This window comes from Nerophis ophidion, linkage group LG19 (genome assembly GCF_033978795.1).
Source record: "Nerophis ophidion isolate RoL-2023_Sa linkage group LG19, RoL_Noph_v1.0, whole genome shotgun sequence".
Lineage (NCBI taxonomy): Eukaryota > Metazoa > Chordata > Actinopteri > Syngnathiformes > Syngnathidae > Nerophis > Nerophis ophidion.
The window spans coordinates 19,477,036-19,496,305 of record NC_084629.1 but is presented as its reverse complement, the minus strand read 5'-3'; the positions used below and the strand labels follow the sequence as shown (position 1 = coordinate 19,496,305).

The 19,270-nt window shown below is 41.9% G+C and overlaps 1 protein-coding gene across 2 annotated transcripts in view; it reads right to left on the bottom strand.

Annotated features, from left to right (window-relative positions):
• Window positions 1–19,270, bottom strand: part of LOC133538124 (diacylglycerol kinase beta-like) — a 97,823-nt gene that overhangs the window by 30,118 nt on the left and 48,435 nt on the right. For both annotated transcript variants that reach the window (XM_061879455.1, XM_061879456.1), the window contains one exon: window positions 2,246–2,310. In XM_061879455.1, coding sequence (XP_061735439.1) covers window positions 2,246–2,310 — 65 coding nt within the window. The remainder of the gene's footprint in view (window positions 1–2,245; window positions 2,311–19,270) is intronic.

The window sequence follows — 19,270 nt, the reverse complement described above, 5'->3', positions numbered from 1 at the left end:
TAGACAGACAACATTTACACACTAGGGACCATTTAGTGTTGCCAATCAATCTATCCCCAGGTGCATGTCTATAAATTAGTTAATCAATCTTTTTTTTCTTTTAAACGTCCAAACCTTCAACTCTTTGATCCCCAAATAAATCCACACTTCCTGTCTCAGACGTCATTTCCTTCCTGTGATCACCTCAGTGTCAACGGAGGAGCCCGACGAGAGAGAAGTCATTTTCACCTGCCTGCTACACCGACTGTCCATCTTGGAATAGAGCGGCGGTTCTTAATTGTTTTTTGTGAAGCCCCCCATTGGGGACATCATTTTTTTCTTTGAGAACCTGATATTTAATTCTTTTAAATGTAAAAACTGTATAATAAGTAATGTTCTCATGGTTATAAAACTTTAGAGGATATATGTATGTTTTAGCACAGGGTTGTCCAAACTTTTGGTTTTAGGGGCTGCATTGGGCTAAAAATATTTGTGTGTGTGTGTGTGTGTATACATACACACACACGTTGCTCCTGATGGGTCCTGGTTAGCGCCTTGCATGGCAGCTCCCACCATCAGTGTGTGAATGGGTGAATGTGGAAATACTGTCAAAAGCGCTTTGGGCTCCTTCATAAGGGGTAGAAAAGCGCTATACAAGTACAACCATTTACTATTTACCATATATATATATATATATATATATATATATATATATATATATATATATATATATATATATATACACACATTACATATACTGTATATAAATGATAAATGGGTTGTACTTGTATAGCGCTTTTCTACCTACAAGATACTCAAAGCGCTTTGACACTACTTCCACATTTACCCATTCACACACACATTCACACACTGATGGAGGGAGCTGCCATGCAAGGCGCTAACCAGCACGCATCAGGAGCAAGGGTGAAGTTTCTTGCTCAGGACACAACGGACATGGCGAGGTTGGTACTAAGTGGGAATTGAACTAGGGACCCTCGGGTTGCGCACGGCTACTCTCCCACGCCATCCATATCAATCCATCCATCCATCTTCTACTGCTTGTATACTGTATAATATATATATATATATATATATATATATATATATATATATATATATATATATATATATATATATATATATATATATATATATATATATCACACTTTTATCTTCATATGTTTTATTTTAAATTGAATCCTGTCTCTATTTGATTCTTTGCTTCTTGTCTGGTTTAATAGATGTCATCGATGTTTAAACCTGACGAGTGCCTCTGTTCTGGCAACCAACCTGGCTTCGTAACTTCCATTTTTTTCTGACTACGTACAATTTTTAAAAAAATGTTTTATCTAACGCTTTTTTATTGATATCGATTACATGTCTATCGTGATATACCATAAATTCAGGACTATAAGCCGCTACTGTTTTCTTACACTTTGAACCCTGCGCCTTTTAAGACGGTGCAGAAAATTTAAGTATTTGTTTACGCTGGCGCCTTAACAAAAAAAAATAAAAACAAGCTAATAGATTTTGTTTGTGCTATGGCGCCAGATTATGGTCAAGTTTGTTTACTGCAGGTGCTGAAGTATCCTTCAACCAGTGCTTTTTTCCCACCCGTAGTCCCATTAGGTCTTCTAACTATACATAGCCATCTAATCGTATGGATTCTTCATTTATCACTCCAAGCAACATTTGTAACTTTTACAATATAACTAAAACAATTCATACTTAACAAACCGTCCCATGTCCAACACACTCCTACAGAGGTGATGGCTGTAGGAGTGTTTTCATGCATATTTGTACGTGCTATCTTACTGTAGTGAAGCGAGCGTCGTTACAATTAGCTAAAATGCTAAAACGTTTACAAGTGTTTGCGTTAGTATTATTAACTCCCAATGGCATTTTTTTGTATAGTTTCAGTTTCACAAATTCACCTAAATGTTGCCGTGGAGTTATTGAGTCTGTTTAGTTGATTGGAGAGCTAGTTCGCGCAGCAAGTGGGTCCATGACAATGACTTCTGTTTTGTTTGATCAGCCGTTTTACTGCCTTGTTACAGACACCGTTTGGAAACAATTAAGGTATGTAAATAAACATTTACAAAATATTTATGTGTAAATAACTAATTTCACAAAGTATATATATACGGCTTATAGTAAGGTGCGAATAATAAATGGAACTATTTTTTCACTGTAATTTTTGTCCATCGGCCAGATTTACAGATAACAAAGTCACAATGTGCTGCTAATGTGCAAGCTAACGACTCACCTGCTGTTGAACTTCTCAGGGTGCTTCTCTCGCATCACATGGAAGCGATGAGCGATGGACGCGTCCTGTGAGAAAAAAACAAAAAGCAAACCACGGCTTTCACCTTCACATTTTTGCATAGTTCACTTTGTCAAATGAAGTACCAAAGTTAAGAGTGGAATAAACAACATAATAATATTGATAATAAATTGAAAACATTGCCCCACCCATTCAAGTCTCGTTGTAAACTTCAGCTTTACAGATGCCACCTCTGCTTTGTAGACCGTGTGTTGATAGCACAGTTAATGGAGGTTAATTTGTATCACTATTACGAAAGGTTGTTTTTCTTACACTGAATTTATGTAACATAATTTTTTTGCTTTTGAATTTTGTGTACTGAATTTTTCCCATCAAATTATGCTGAAAATTTAATTGGGAAAAAAATCAGTGTCAAAAAAAAATGTGTAAAAAAACGTAGTTTAAAAAAAATTCAGTGTAAAAAAAATAAGTCTATAATAAATCAATGTCAATAAAAGTCAGTCTAAAAAAATCTGTGTAAAAAATATATATTTTAAAAACAATTCAGTGTATAAAAAATCTGAGTTAAAAAAATCTACTTAAAAACAGTGTAAGAAAAAATCATAGTGAAAAAACATTAAATGTATAAAAAATCAGTGTGAAAAATTCAGTGTCGAAAAATTTGCTGCTTCAAAATGCAAGACTCACTTCTGGTAAATTAAGAAATTATTCCTGTCTCAGAAGCAGCCAATGAGGTGTCAAGTTTGAAGTCTGACCTCCAGGTGTGACTTCACACACACTCGCACCTGACCACCAGGTGTGACGTTATGATCTAGTGGCTGGTTAGTTTCAAATTATAGAAATGATTCCAATTGTTAAAATCTGCACTTCAGAGTGACATACAGGTTACTATGGTAACCAGAGCAAGCGCTACGTCATGCACACAAGGCAGATGTCTACAAACCCCGTTTCCATAGGAGTTGGGAAATTGCGTTAGATGTAAATATAAACAGAATACAATTATTTGCAAATCATTTTCAACCCATATTCAGTTGAATATGCTACAAAGACAACATACTTGATGTTCAAACTGATAAAAAAAAATTTTTTGTGCAAATAATCATTAACTTTAGAATTTGATGCCAGCAACACGTGACAAAGAAGTTGGGAAAGGCGCCGATGAAAACTGATAGAGTTGAGGAATGCTCATCAAATATCTATTTGGAACATCCCACTGGTCCATCCATCCATCCATCCATCCATTTCCTACCGCTTATTCCCTTTTGGGGTTGCGGGGGGCGCTGGCGCCTATCTCAGCTACAATCGGGTGACAAGTTGCCACCTCATCACAGAGCCACATCCCACTGGTGTGCAGGCTAATTGGGAACAGGTGGGTGCCATGATTGGGTATAAAAACTGCTTCCCAAAAAAGGCTCAGTCTTTCACAAGAAAGGATGGGGCGAGGTACACCCCTTTGTCCACAACTGCGTGAGCAAATAGTCAAACAGTTTAAGAACAACGTTTCTAAAAGTGCAATTGCAAGAAATTTAGGGATTTCAACATCTACGGTCCATAATGTCATCAAAAGGTTCAGAGAATCTGGAGAAATCACTCCATATAAGCGGCATGGCCGGAAACCAACATTGAATGACCGTGACCTTCGATCCCTCAGACGGCACTGTATCAAAAACCGACATCAATCTCTAAAGGATATCACCACATGGGTTCAGGAACACTTCAGAAAACCACTGTCACTAAATAAAGTTTGTCGCTACATCTGTAAGTGCAAGTTAAAGCTCTACTGTTCAACACGTAAGCCATTTATCAACAACATCCAGAAACGCCGCCGGCTTCTCTGGGCCAGAGATCCTCTAAGATGGACTGATGCAAAGTGGAAAAGTGTTCTGTGGTCTGACGAGTCCACATTTCAAATTGTTTTTGGAAATATTCGACATCGTGTCATCCGGACCAAAGGGGAAGCGAACATTCAGACTGTTATCGACGCAAAGTTCAAAAGCCAGTATCTGTGATGGTATGGGGGTGTATTAGTGCCCAAGGCATGGCTAACTTACACATCTGTGAAGTCACCATTAATGCTAATAGGTACATACAGGTTTTGGAGCAACATATGTAGCCATCTAAGCAACGTTATCATGGATGCTCCTGCTTATTTCAGTAAGACAATGCCAAGCCACGTGTTACAACAGCGTGGCTTCTTAAAAAATGGGTGCGGGTACTTTCCTGGCCCGCCTGCAGTCCAGACCTGTCTCCCATCGAAAATGTGTGGCGCATTATGAAGCGTAAAATACGACAGCGGAGACCCTGGACTGTTGAACGACAGAAGCTCTACATAAAACAAGACTGGGAAAGAATTCCACTTTCAAAGCTTCAACAATTAGTTTCCTCAGTTCCCAAACGTTTATTGAGTGTTATTATTTGCAAAAAAAATTTAAGTTTGTGAGTTTGAACATCAAATATCTTGTCTTTGTAGTGCATTCAATTGAACATGGGTTGAACATGATTTGCAAATCATTGTGTTCTGTTTATATTTACATTTAACACAATTTCCCAACTAATATGGAAACGGGGTTTGTACAAAATAGTGCTGCAGAACAGTGGTATTACATAAATAAGTGGATGTTTTTTATCCTTTGCCTTTATTTTTCACCGTGTTTGTTGCTCCTGCTCAATTATAAAATATGTCTCAAGCAGCAGAGGAGCAACATTCGCATATTTAAAATATTCAGTCTTGCTTTTTGAAGCAGCAACCTGCACACTGATTTTTTTTTACACTTAATTTTATACAGTGAATTTTTTAACACTAAATTTTTATAAATAATGATTTTATTTTTGCACTGAATTTTTATACACTGAATTTTAAAACAATGAAAACTGAAAACAATTCCATTACAAATGGAGGTTAATTTGTGTTTTTATTACACATTTCTGTAATTGAATTTTTTGCGTTTGTATTTTGTGAACTGACATTTTTTTTAAATATCAAATTATGCTAACATGTGCATTCAATTTTCATTTTCTTTCATAATTGCATTTATCCATCCATCCATCCATTTTCTACCGCTTGTCCCTTTCAGGGTCGCGGGGGGTCGCTGGACTGAGTATAATCCGGGGCTCGGGATCTTTCTGTGTGGAGTTTGCATGTTCTCCCCGTGACTGCGTGGGTTCCCTCCGGGTACTCCGGCTTCCTCCCACTTCCAAAGACATGCACCTGGGGATAGGTTGATTGGCAACACTAAATTGGCCCTACTGTGTGAATGTGAGTGTGAATGTTGTCTGTCTATCTGTGTTGGCCCTGTGATGAGATGGCGACTTGTCCAGGGTGTACGCTGCCCTCCGCCTGGAACCCACCTGAGATAATTTCATTTAATTCACTGGAAATGATTCTTAAGTCTTAATGAATTTTGAAAAAAGCCATTTTTAAACACATAATTGTTGATCACACGTGGAGAAGCGGGACTGGCGGCCCGACAGCGAGGCAGGGCACGCCGGAGCCCGGCCCAAGATGGTGGCGAGGAGGCCTGTACGGCAAGCGAGCGGCGAGGCGGTGCCCGCTGGGAGCGAGGCCGCAATCGTGATCAGGTGCGCGGGGCGCATCTCATATCTTCGCAATGTGTAAAAGGGCAGCAGGAGAGAACAACGGGGCAGAAAGAGTTGGAGAGGCAGAAGCGGACGCTGAAAGCAAGAGACGGAGAGCCAAAAAACCGAAAAGCAAGCAGAAGAGCGAGCAAGCACGCGGAAGGCTGAAAAGTGACCCGACGAAAGACGCAGCTTTATTGAAAAAAAAAAGAAAGTCAAATTTGCTCGCAGTATTTTCAGTCCTTGGTGGTCCATGGAACCTGGACGGTTAGAGTCTGTCACAACATGTTTTTATTTAATGAAACTGACAAGACGGGTACAAGCGGCCGATATTAGTTTCCTCCGCAAGGTGGCGGTGCTCTCCCTTGGAGATAGGGTGAGAAGCTCTGCCATCCGGGGGGAACTCAAGGTAAAGCCGCTGCTCCTCCACATCGCGAGGAGCCAGGTGAGGTGGTTTGGCCATCTTGTCAGGATGCCACCCCAATGCCTCCCTAGGGAGGTGTTTAGGGCACGTCCGACCGGTAGGAGGCGGCGGGGAAGACCCAGGACATGTTGGGTAGACTATGTTTCCCGGCTGGCCTGGGAACGCCTCGGGATCCCACAGGAAGAGCTGGATGAAGTGGCTGGGGAGAGGAAAGTCTGGGCTTCCCTGCTTAGGCTGATGACCCCGCGACCCAACCTCAGATAAGCTGAAGAAGATGGATGGATGGAAACTGACAACATAAATTGATGTAAAAAAAAAAAAAATCAATGGAAAAAGTAATTTGGTTACATAAATTCAGTGTAAAGAAAAAAAGGTTTGATAAAAGACACAAATTAAAGGCCTACTGAAACCCAATACTACCGACCACGCAGTCTGATAGTTTATATATCAATGATGAAATATTAACATTGCAACACATGCCAATACGGCCTTTTTAGTTTACCAAATTGCAATTTTAAATTTCCTGCGAAGTGTCGTGTTGAAAACACCGCGTATGATGACGCGTGCGTTTGACGTCACCGGTTGTAGCGGACATTATTTTCCAGCCCGATCCAAGCTATAAGTAGTCTGCTTTAATCGCATAATTACACAGTATTCTGTACATCTGTGTTGCTGAATCTTTTGCAATTTGTCCAATTAATAAATGAGAAGTCAAAGTAGAAAGATGGAGGTGGGAAGCTTTTAGCCTTTAGCCACAAAAACACAGCCGGCGTTTCCTTGTTTAAAACTCCCAAAGATGAAGCTTTACTATGGATCAGAGCGGTCAAACGAACATGGATCCCGACAACATGTCAACCGGCAGTTTTCGGTGAGAAAATTGTGGTAATAAGTCGCCTCTTACCGGAGACATCAGCGGAGCTTCCGTCCTGCTGCAGCTGCCGTGACTTCCCTTTAGAGACTCTGGCGTCAACACACCCGTGGCCACACCCCTCCGACTTTTAGGTACTATTTAATCTCACTAAAACACTAACAACACAATAGCAGATAAGGGATTTTCCAGAATTATCCTAGTAAATGTGTCTAAAAACATCTGACTCGCTCCCACTGCAATCGCCTTTTTTTTCTTTCTAGTGCGTCACTCTAAATTTCCTCATCCACAAATCTTTCATCCTCGCTCAAGTTAATGGGGAAATTATCGCTTTCTCGGTCCGATTAGCTCTAGCTGCTGCTGGCTATGATTGTAAACAATGTGAGGATGTAAGGAGCCCTACAACCAGTGACGTCACGCGCACATCATCTGCTACTTCCGGTAAAGGCGAGGCTTTTTTATTAGCGACCAAAAGTTGCGAACTTTATCGTCAATGTTCTCTACTAAATCCGTTCAGCAAAAATATGGCAATATCGTGCAATGATCAAGTATGACACATAGAATGGACCTGCTATCCCCGTTTAAATTAGAAAATCTAATTTCAGTAGGCCTTTACCTGCATAAATATCCTATGGGACTCCTTCTGAATGAATATTTTGTCAATAACCCCCCCCCCCCCCCAAACATCCAAAATATAAACTCGACTCATACTATTATATCTATTTTTTTACAAAACAAATATGCTTTAGTCTTGTTTATTTCTAAAACAACCTCACAAAAAAAAGCACTTTCTAAAAAAAAAAAAAAAAAAAGTGGATTTACTCTTTCATGTATTTCTTTTAAAAACATGTACAAATTTGTTCTCTTCCCGTCCAATCATGTGAAACAATAGTTGTCACCTAATAAAGTGAGCTGCAAAGTAGGGAAGAGCCTCCAGGTGCTGCATGTTGTTTTTGGTTGAAGAGCACGCAAAACCAGCAATCATGTCACAAAAGTGCTCTCAGCAACATCCAACATGGCCTCCAGTCGCCATCGCGCTCCGCTCCATTGTAAACAGGAAGTGTTGATAGAGAGGACGGAAGGTGCTTGGCTTAAGCCTAAAGCCAAAGTCGGCTTGCTTTTCCCCCACCCTACCCTCGTCTCACCTTGTGAATAGTGGATATTTCAACACTATTTCTTGTGTAGTGGGTGTACTCTTCACCTTAATTTTAAAAATGTGTCCAGTCATTGATTCCTTCCAGCTGCTATAACACTCCTTCCGTCTTTGATTACCTGTGTTCACTCCCGACATAAAAGCTGACAAGCGAAATAGTCGAGTGTCAAAGTTGACTTACAGGAAAACACTGTCTCTTGTGTTTCAGTGGAGAACTGCATGCTGCATACTTCAGCTGACTATAAACTATATCTCATCTTAACATTCTATTAAATATATCTTATCTTAACTCTCTTATATAAACTATATCTTATCAAATTGAATCTTCAATAATTGGATCCTGTACATACGGAGGGACAAAAATACATACATATATAAGTACATGTGCACATACATACAATACAAAGATGTATATCTATACAGTAGTGGTCAAAAGTTTACATACACTTGTGAATAACATAATGTCATGGTTGTCTTGAGTTTCCAATAATTTCTGCAATTCTTATTTTTTTGTGATAGAGTGGTAGACGCACATGCTGATTGTCACAAAAAACATTGATAGAGTCTGGTCCTTTTATGAATCCATTATGAGTCTACTGAAAGTGTGACCAAATCTGCTGGGTCAAAGGTATACATACAGCAACATACACTATCAATTGTGGTGATATAGATAAGTTACAATCAAATCAAATTAGCTTCATGGCATGGCCTCTTAACTTCATGTGAGTGATTATGATGATGACACCTATTGACTTCAGCCCCATGTGATGCAGTCATTGAACTCGGTTACAAACGTGACGATGGGAAAGTTAAAAACTCAGCACAGATCTGAAAAAACAAATCATTGACTTGAACTAGTCAGGAAAGTCACTTGGAGCCATTTCAAAGAAGCTTAAGGTCCCAAGAGCAACTGTGCAAACACTTGTTCGTAAGTATAAAGTGCAAGGCACAGTTTTGTCTCTGCCACGACGCTAGCTATCACCTGCTGTTGAGAGAAAAATTGGTCAGGATGATCAAGAGTTAACCGAGAACCACCAATGAATTGGAAGCTGCTGGAACACAGGTGTCATTGTCCATAATCAAACATGTTTGCATTGTCATGGACTGAGAAGCTACCATGCAAGAAGGAAGCCCTTGCTCCAGAAGCGACACCTTAAGGCTCGTCTAAAGTTTACTGCTGATCACATGGACAAAGATAAAACATTCTGGAGGAAAGTTCTGTGGTCAGATGGAACAAAAATTTAGCTGTTTGGCCACTATACCCAGCAATATGTTTGGAGGAGAAAAGGTGAGGCCTTTAATCCCAGGAACTCCATTCCTACCATCAAGCATGGTGGTGGTAGTATTATGCTCTGTGCCTGTTTTGTTGCCAATGGAACTGGTGCTGTACAGAGAGTAAATGGGACAATGAAAAAGGAGAATTACCTCCAAATTCTTCAGGACAACCTAAAATCATCAGGATGGAGGTTGGGTCTTGGGCGCAGTTGGGTGTTCCCACAGGACAATGACCCCAAACACACGTCAAAAGTGGTAAAGTAATGGCTAAATCAGGCTAGAATTTAAGTTTTAGAATGGCCTTTCCAAAGTCCTGACTGAAACGTGCGGACAATGCTGAAGAAACGAATCCATGTCACATCGAATTTAGCTGTCAAAAATTCAACCAGAAGCTTGCCAGAAGCTTGTGGATGGCTACCAAAAGCGTATTTTTGCAGTGAAACTTGCCAAGGGACATGTAAGCAAATATTAACATTGCTGTATGTATACTTTTGACCCAGCAGATTTGATCACATTTCCAGTAGACCCATGATAAATTCAGAAAAGAACCAAACTTCATGAATGTTTTTTGTGAACAACAAGTATGTGCTCCAATCACTCCATCACAAAAAAATAAGAGTTGTAGAAATTATTGGAAACACAACTGTATGTAGGTACATATATACACACACACATGCACACACATGCACACACACACACACACACACACACACACACACACACACACACACACACACACACACACACACACACACACACACACACACACACGCGCATTGACTGTACAAACAAACAAACAAACATACATACATACTGCACATATGCATACATCCATCCATCCATTTTCAACCACTTGTCCCTCATACACTCATGGTCTACGGCTGAGTGGAGACACAGCACACGGTTAAAGCTTAGCCTATGTAAATACCATAAAAATCTATAAGGTTAATATAGTCTGCTTTTCTTTGTCTTTATAGATTTAACAAAAGCATTTGACACAAATAATCATATCTTAATAAACAAAGGAGAAAGGCATGGAATCAGAGGATTGGTCTTGAACTGGGTAAGAAGCTACTTAACCAACAGGAAGCAATACGGGAAGATAGGCCAACACAATTCTAATGAAGCTGAAAATATCCTGTGACGTACCTCAAGGATCAATACTGGGACCAGAATTGTTAAATCTTTATATAAACGACATTTGTAAAGTTACAAAAGACTTTAGGTTAGTATTATTTGCAGATGATACAACTGTGTTTTGTTCAGGAGAAAACACACCAAAGCTGACACAAATAACAGAATGAACAAATTAGTGAAGTGAAGTGAATTATATTTATATAGCGCTTTTTCTCTAGTGACTCAAAGTGCTTTACATAGTGAAACCCAATATCTAAGTTACATTCAAACCAGTGTGGGTGGCACTGGGAGCAGGTGGGTAAAGTGTCTTGCCCAAGGACACAACGGCAGTGACTAGGATGGCGGAAGCGGGAATCGAACCTGCAATCCTCAAGTTGCTGGCACGGCCACTCTACCAACCGAGCTAAACCGATAAAGAGATGGTTTGACAAAAACAGACTTTGAATCTCAGTTGAACTGAAATAATGCAATTTGGTAACATTAGAAGGGAAAGTCAAACAAATACAAATAAACGGAGTCGATATTTAAAGGGTAAAAGAAAACAAATTTTGGGATGTAGTAATAGATGATCAAATTACTTGGAAAGCTTGGAAAGATATATCATCTCTATCTCATATAAGAAATATGTATCATTAATTATATCTTATACAAACAATATATCCTAGAAACTATATTGCATACAAACAATGAGTCATCTTATATAAACTATATCTTATATAAAAATATGTCCTATTAACTATATCTTATACAAACAATACATTCTACAAACTGTATCTTATATTAATAATATGCATACATTCATTTTCTACCGCTTGCCCCTTTTGGGGGGGGGGGGGGTGGCGGGGGTGCTGGAGCCTATCTCAGCTGCATTCGGGCGGAAGGCGGGGTACACCCTGAACAAGTCGCCACCTCATCACAGTATTTTAACAATATGTCTTATAAAAACAATACATCCTATAAACTATATCTTATATAAACAATATGTCTTACGAAAACAATACATCCTGTTAACTCTATCTTATTAAAAAACACCCTACAATTTATATCTTATAATAACAATATGTTATATGTTATAGAAACAATATTTCCTAAAAAAAAAAGCTCCAAAAAAGTTAGCATAATAATGTTTGCATGTGTCACATATGACTCTATGGCTGTGGAATCAGAGAAAAAAGTGTCAACACAGCTGAAAAATATTATTGTCACACAATTATAATATGACTTGATTAATGCGTTAGCTGGATATGTAAGTCGACTTTAAGTTGCGCCAAGAGGAAATTGCACATGTCAGCATGTCATCGATAGCGCTTCAAGTTGCAGTGTGTGTGTGTGTGTGTGTGTGTGTGTGTGTGTGTGTTGCTGGCACTGGGTGAAGGTTAAAGGAAGTATCAGTGACAGGAAGTCCGCAGCTGCCAGGTCCAGGTTAGGTTATATGAAAAATGGATGCTAATAAAAACCACACTGAGACACCTGGCAGCTCTTCAGCATCAAGACTGCACACACGCACACACGCACACACACACACACACGCACACGCACACGCACACACACACACACACACACACACACTAATTGATGCTAAAGTAGTTGTGTGTAAAACAACGTTAATTAGCTTCACTTGGGTGCAGTGTCCTGAAAATTACTTTTAAAGTTACTTGTTACTATAACAAAAATTCAATTGACTTACTTACAGAATTACTCTTAAATAAATCTAACTAATTACTAAAGAAAGTAATTAATACTTGACTTACAAAAATTGGCATTGGCGGTTTGCAGTGTTGAGCGCAGCGTGCGTGTGTGTTTAAAAGGCGGGACCTGTTGCCTAGTGACGCGTGATGTCATCAAGTGTCCCAACGGAGCTGCATACATTAGCTTGCACCATTAGCAGCAGAAGTGTTTCGGCTTTGACGCCAGCTTTTTCGAATCATTTCACCGAATTGTGTTACCTCTGGGTATTAATTCCATGGCTGTCATGTCTTCTTGTCAACAAACGGGGTATTGTTTGGATACCCCGTTTGTAACTTCAATCGTTCATTTGTCGTGCATTATTCTCACTGTGTACGTGCGTGTATGTTGTTGTCTGCTGTGTCCCAGTGTGACATTGCCTTTTCCTGTTTAAAATCAAGTTCGTTTTAGTCCGCTGCTGCTTGTTGCTTTCACTAGTAAAAAGACATTTCCTGCCTTGAACTTGATGCACCGATGACGCCGTCTTGTTGTTGACGTAAGTAAAACCACATCAAAAGGAGCGTGCCACATTACATCAAGCTGTCGCTAACGTCGTTGTCACGGACCTAAAAATAATTAATTAGATTACTTGTAATGAGTAAATAAATACTAGCAATAATAGCAAAAATAATAAAACAATAATAATAGCAAATAACGCCGTAATTACGAACACTTTGGGTGTGAAGAGAAATGTTAGTGGTGATATTAGGGACTGTTAAGTGCATGGCGAAACAACTGGGGGCGCTATAAGCACTATACCTTTAAGGCTAATCAGAAGGATGCAGAAAAAGTCATTGCAAATGTCAGAACTACCGTACATATAAGCAGTTATCATGTCTCTCAAAAAGCAAGTATTCATTGGGGTCTCTAACATTGGCATTACCGGCTGTGGCTGTAGACAACCTCCTGGTGTTGTTTCAGTGAACTCCGAGAGACGGCAGCAGCTGCACGGGAGGTATAATGAGCACCCAGCGTGCTCTTAATGCACTATAAAATGTCAGGTTGGTGTGAAAGTGGTGTGTGTTGTTTACAATCAACATTTAACCGCATCATGAAACCAACTAAATCATTTAAATAAATAAAAAATCAAAATCAGATGTTTGACACATAAGGACCTGCATCTTGTTCAGTGTAAACAATAAATATTAACAATCAACGCAAAATATGAAGAAGAACTTAAAGAACTCGTGTGTAAAATATAAAAATAGTCAATTTGTACCTTAGTCTTGGTTGTCATGGTAACACAACCTTGTTATAGTATATTACACACTCCCATTCCCACTACAGTCTTAATGATATCAACTCCTTTGGATTCAGAAGCAATCAATCGATTGTGACATAGAGTTAAAAAACACTGCTGATGTCACAAAAAGGACGACATTAAGTCATGCTACAGGCCCATATTTGCCAACCCTGAGAGCTCTGATTTCGGGAGGTGAGGAGTATATTTACAGCTAAAATTCACCAAGTCAAGTATTTCATATATATATATATATATATATATATATATATATATATATATATATATATATATATATATATATATATATATATATATATATATATATATATATATATATATATATATATATATATATATAAGAAATACTTGAATTTCAGTGTTCATTTATTAACACATATACACACACATTTACCATGAATTGATTAACGTGGACAAGTTGAGAAACTTATTCGGGTGTTACCATTTAGTGGTCAATTGTACGGAATATGTACTGAACTGTGCAATCTACTAATAAAAGCATCAATCAATCAATAAAACATAACACTCATCTACTCATTGTTATGGGTTGAATTGTCCATCCTTGTTATATTCTCTGTCACTATTTTTCTAACCAACTGAACACCCTCTCTGATGATGCATTGCTGTGTGGCACGCACAAAAGTGCTTTCATTAAATGCACTAGTCTGGAATCTTCCATCTTTCCCTAGCATGGCCCAAAACTGGTCAATCTTTGCTTCCTGAGGAAGATCTCCTTGTTGTGTGCGCAGTTGTGCACTGCACTCTCTAAAAGCCGTAGATGTTATTGTCACATATGCATGTACAGTAGATGGCAGTATTGTCCTATTTAAGAGTGTCACAACATTGCTGTTTACGGCAGACTGCTTTACAGTAAACGAAAACGTGACTGCTGTTGTTGTGTGTTGTTACCGCGCTGGGATGACGTTAATGAAACTGCCTAACAATAAACCCACATAACGCCCACTACAAGAAGGGACAGAGCCGCCTTTACTTCCTCCGGAGGCTAGGACCCTTCGACGTCTGTACAAAGATGTTGAAGATGTTCTACGAGTCAGTGGTGGCGGGCGCCTTCCTGTATGCCGTGGCCTGCTGGGACAGCGGGCTGAGAGTGAGGGACACAAACAGACTAGACAAGTTGGTAGAGAAGGCCAGTAACGTGGTGGGAGTGGAGCTGGACTCTCTGGCGGTGGTGTCAAGAGAGGAGAAGTGTAGCAAAACTCCTAGCCATTATGGACAACACGTCCCACCCACTACACTCGAACCTTGCGGAGAGAATGAGCACGTTCAGTGGAAGGCTCAGACTCCTTAAATGCAACACGGAACGACACAGGAGGTCCTTCATACCGACAGCCATCAGACTGTATAATGCATATGTTCCTTCTTGACAGCACTTAAATGTAGAATATATTATACTATTCATATATTGTATATTATATATAATACATGTTATATATTATTTATTATTATTATTGTCTATTGTGAGCGAACTGTGATGCTGAATTTCCCCCAGGGATCAATAAAGTAATTTCTATTCTATTCTATAAGAAACCAAGAACTCGTCCTCGATCATTCTACAGTTATAACGTCATTGGGCAGACACGCTGTTTATATTGTGGGAAAGCGGAAGTGAAAACAGGCGTTCGTCACTCAGGTCCGCATGGAGCTGGAGGGGGCGTGGCCTCCAGCTCCGCCTGAAATTTGGGGGATTTTCGGGAGGAAATTAGTCCCGGGAGCTTTTCGGGAGAGGCGCTGAATTTGGGGAGTCTCCCGGAAATTCCGGGATGGTTGGCAAGTATGAACGGGCCAAACATACTCTTGCACAGCCACGCTGTGATCCAATTAATGTCATTGTACAATAGAATGCTGCAGGGGGAGCTGTGGAGCACGTACAATTGCTTGGTCGCAATGACGCAACATTGTAATGACGTCATGTGTCCCAGCTGTAGTACCGCAAGTCGCCACATGGACTCACCCTCAAAGACTAAATATGGCTACTCAAGTCTTCAAAACGTCATGTGTTTACGTTTTGTTCCATTGGGACGCGCCCGGGGGACACGTCGCCCGTGGAGCCTCGCTGGTCGCCATGGCAACCGCACCTTCGAAAACACAACACGAGGCCGCTTTTTGCTGAGCAGATCGGACGAGCGCGGCTAATGGCCACGCGGCGGCCATGAGTCACTCGAGCGGTACTGCAGGCCGCCTAGATAGGCAGCCATCTGTCACCATGGCGCCCGCTGACACAACATGATCTGCCGCCCACGTGTGACGGTCGTGCCAAAACAAAAATGACAAAACACACGCACAGGTTGGCATGCAGCAAGTTGTGTAACGCCGTTGTGTTGCTTCTACTTGTGTTCCATACACATATCTCATGGACTTCTGGGGACATAGTTGACTAACTGACTGACTGACTGACTGACTCTCTCTCACACACACACACACACACACACACACACACACACACACACACACACACACACACACACACACACACACACACACACACACACTTGCTTATGGCTGTCCATCGATTACGATGATGACGTTGCTCCAGTAATGGGTTATTGAGGGGGGGTTCGAATATGCCATTGCATGTGGCTGTGCAGGCACATGTGGGGCAGATGTAGTCCACGTTTGAGAGGGGGGCCCCTGCAGCGCGCTGATGTCGCTGTATACGTTGTCGTTTTCTCCTCTCAGTGGTCTGCTCCTGGAGATGAGCAATGCCGGTGTGACTGCAGTTGCGCCAGGTATGGCGATCAGCAGCCAAGACTTCCAGTGCGGAAGGCTGAATAGCACAGCGCTTCAGGAGGGTTTTTATGTGGTCCTTGTAGCGTTTCCGCTGACCCCCAGGACACCTACAGCCTTCCTGGAGTTGGCCGTAGAGGATCTGTCGGGGGAGTCTCTGGGCGGGCATGCGGATTACATGCCCCACCCAGAGCAGATGTCTTTGCGCAAGGAACACTTGGATGCTGGGTGTTTGGGTCCGGTCAAAAATATCCACATGAGGGACCCTGTCCTCCCAGGTCAGACCCAGAATCCGTTGCAGGCAGCGGATGTGGTATCTCTCCAGGATTCTGACGTGCCTTTGGTAAGGGGTCCAGGCTTCCGAGCCATATAGCAGTGTGGACAGACAAACTGCTCTGTAAACAGCTGCTTTGGTGGAAACTGTCAGGTTTCTGTTCAGGAAGACCCTGGTTTTGAGCCTACCGAAGGCAGCAGACGCTAACCCAACACGGACCTGGATGTCATTATCGATGTTACAGGTGGGGGACAGGACGCTTCCGAGGTAGGTGAAGTGTTGAACGATGGTGAGCTGCTGGCCATCGATGTTGAAGACAGGCACTTCTGACTGATGGATAGAGTATTGCGCAATGATCTGTGTTTTTGAAATGTTGACCTTGAGTCCTAGGGCACTGTATGTGGATGAGACCACGTTAAGTGCACGTTGGAGAGAGTCTGGCGTGTGGGCAAGGAGAGCACAATCGTCACCATACTGAAGTGCTAGGATCTGTTGTTTTGTAATTTTAGTGAAGGCCTGGAGGCGCCGGATGTTGAAGAGACTGCCGTCTAGCCGGAACTGTATGTGGATGCCATCTGTGGTTGCCAGAGCTTTGTGTGAGAGGAGAGTGACTGCTGAGAGAAAGAGGTTGAATATAACAGGGGCTAGGACACATCCCTGCCTGACCCCGACTTTCACATTAAAAGAGGGGGATTGCTGGCCTCCAATGCGGACACAGGCTCGCATTCCATCGTGAAGTTGTCTCAGGATGTTGAGGAACTTTGGTGGAATTCCCATCCTTCCCAGTAACTCCCAGAGGAGATTCCGGTTTACGGTGTCAAATGCCTTGGACAGGTCGATGAAGGCGATGTACAGATCCTGGTGGTGTTCCCGGCACTTTTCTTGTACCTGCCTGGCTACAAAGATCATGTCAGTAGTACTCCGATCTCTTCTGAATCCACACTGTGATTCAGGCAAGATGTTCTCAGAGATGTGAGTAACTAAACGAGAGAGCATGATCCAAGCAAGGACTTTTCCAGCAACCGAGAGCAGGGAAATTCCTCTGCTGTTTCCACAGTCGGCTTTATCACCTTTCCTCTTGAAGATGGTTATTACAGTAGCATCCTTCCATTCCTGGGGGATGGCTTCAGAGGACCAGGTGGAGTCAATCAACTGGTGAAGCCGGCGGGTGAGGAGATAGCCACCAAGCTTCAGTACCTCAGCTGGGATACCGTCAGGGCCTGGGCTTTTGTTGTTTTTTAGGCCCTTGATGGCTTTTTGGACCTCAGCAAAGGTAGGCGGGGAGTCCAGGTGGTCGACAGGGGGAGTGGTTGCGAAATTGGTGAAAATGTCCTGGTCAGAGGGATTTTGGGAGTTAAGGAGAGTGTTGAAATGTTCAGCCCATCTATTTAGGATCCGGGGTTTGTCCTTATAGAGGGTGACTCCGTCTGCCGATCTGACTGGGGTTATGTTTTTTCTCTGTGGACCATATATGGATTTGACGGCATCATAAAATCCATGAGAATTGTTGGTGTCAGCATAGAGTTGGATCTCGCTGGCTTTCTTGATCCACCAGTCATTCTCCATGGCTCTGAGGGTACGCTGGACTTCGGCTCTTATGAAAGAGAGTCAAGTTTTTAGTGTGATGGACTGTGGGTTGGCCAGGTAAGCAGTATGGGCTTTGTGTTTTGCCTGGAGAAGTTTATGGATATCCGGTGCACTGTTGTCAAACCAGCCCTGATGTTTACGCCTGGTGTACCCAAGGGATTCCTCTGCTGCCTGATGGATGGCAGTCCTTAGGGAGTTCCAGCAGGTGTTGATGTCAGGGTCCAGGTGGGTATCAGGGATTGCAGACAAATTTTCTGCAAGCTGTGCTCTGAGCTGGTCTACAAAGTGCTTGGATTTGAGTGCTTCACAGTTGAGTCTCTTGTTTGGTGGTGTTTTCTTCAGTTCCACTTCCATCTGAAATTTGACTCTGATCATTCGATGGTCGGTCCAGCAGTCCGCTCCACGCATTGCTCTGGAGATTAAGACCTCCTTCCTGTCTCTACGACGGGTGATAATATAGTCGACGAGGTGCCAATGTTTCGAGCGAGGATGTTGCCAGGAGGTCTTGAATTTATCCTTGAGCTGGAACATGGTGTTGGTGATGATCAACTGATGTTCAGAGCAGGGTGTAAGGAGGCGAAGCCCATTATCATTGAGCCTACCAACCCCGTGCTGACCAAGTGTTCCGGTCCAGAGCCCACTGTCAGAGCCTACCCTCGCGTTAAAATCCCCAAGGAGTATGAGCTTGTCAGTGGGAGGCGTTCCCTCTATGGCGGAGTTTAGTGAAGCATAAAATGTATCCTTGCTCTCGAGGTCTGCATCCAGGGTTGGGACATAAGCGCTGATAAGGGTGACATGGCGATTTTTGGTGAGTGGTACACGCCACGTCATGAGCCTTTCGCTTATACCCACTGGAGACTCTGGGATCTTGTGAAGCAGGCTTGTCCTGGCGGCGAATCCCACTCCATGTAGACGACGGGAGCCTTCTGGATGACCCTTCCAGAAGAAGGTGTAGCCTTCTCCCACCTCCGTGATTGAGTCT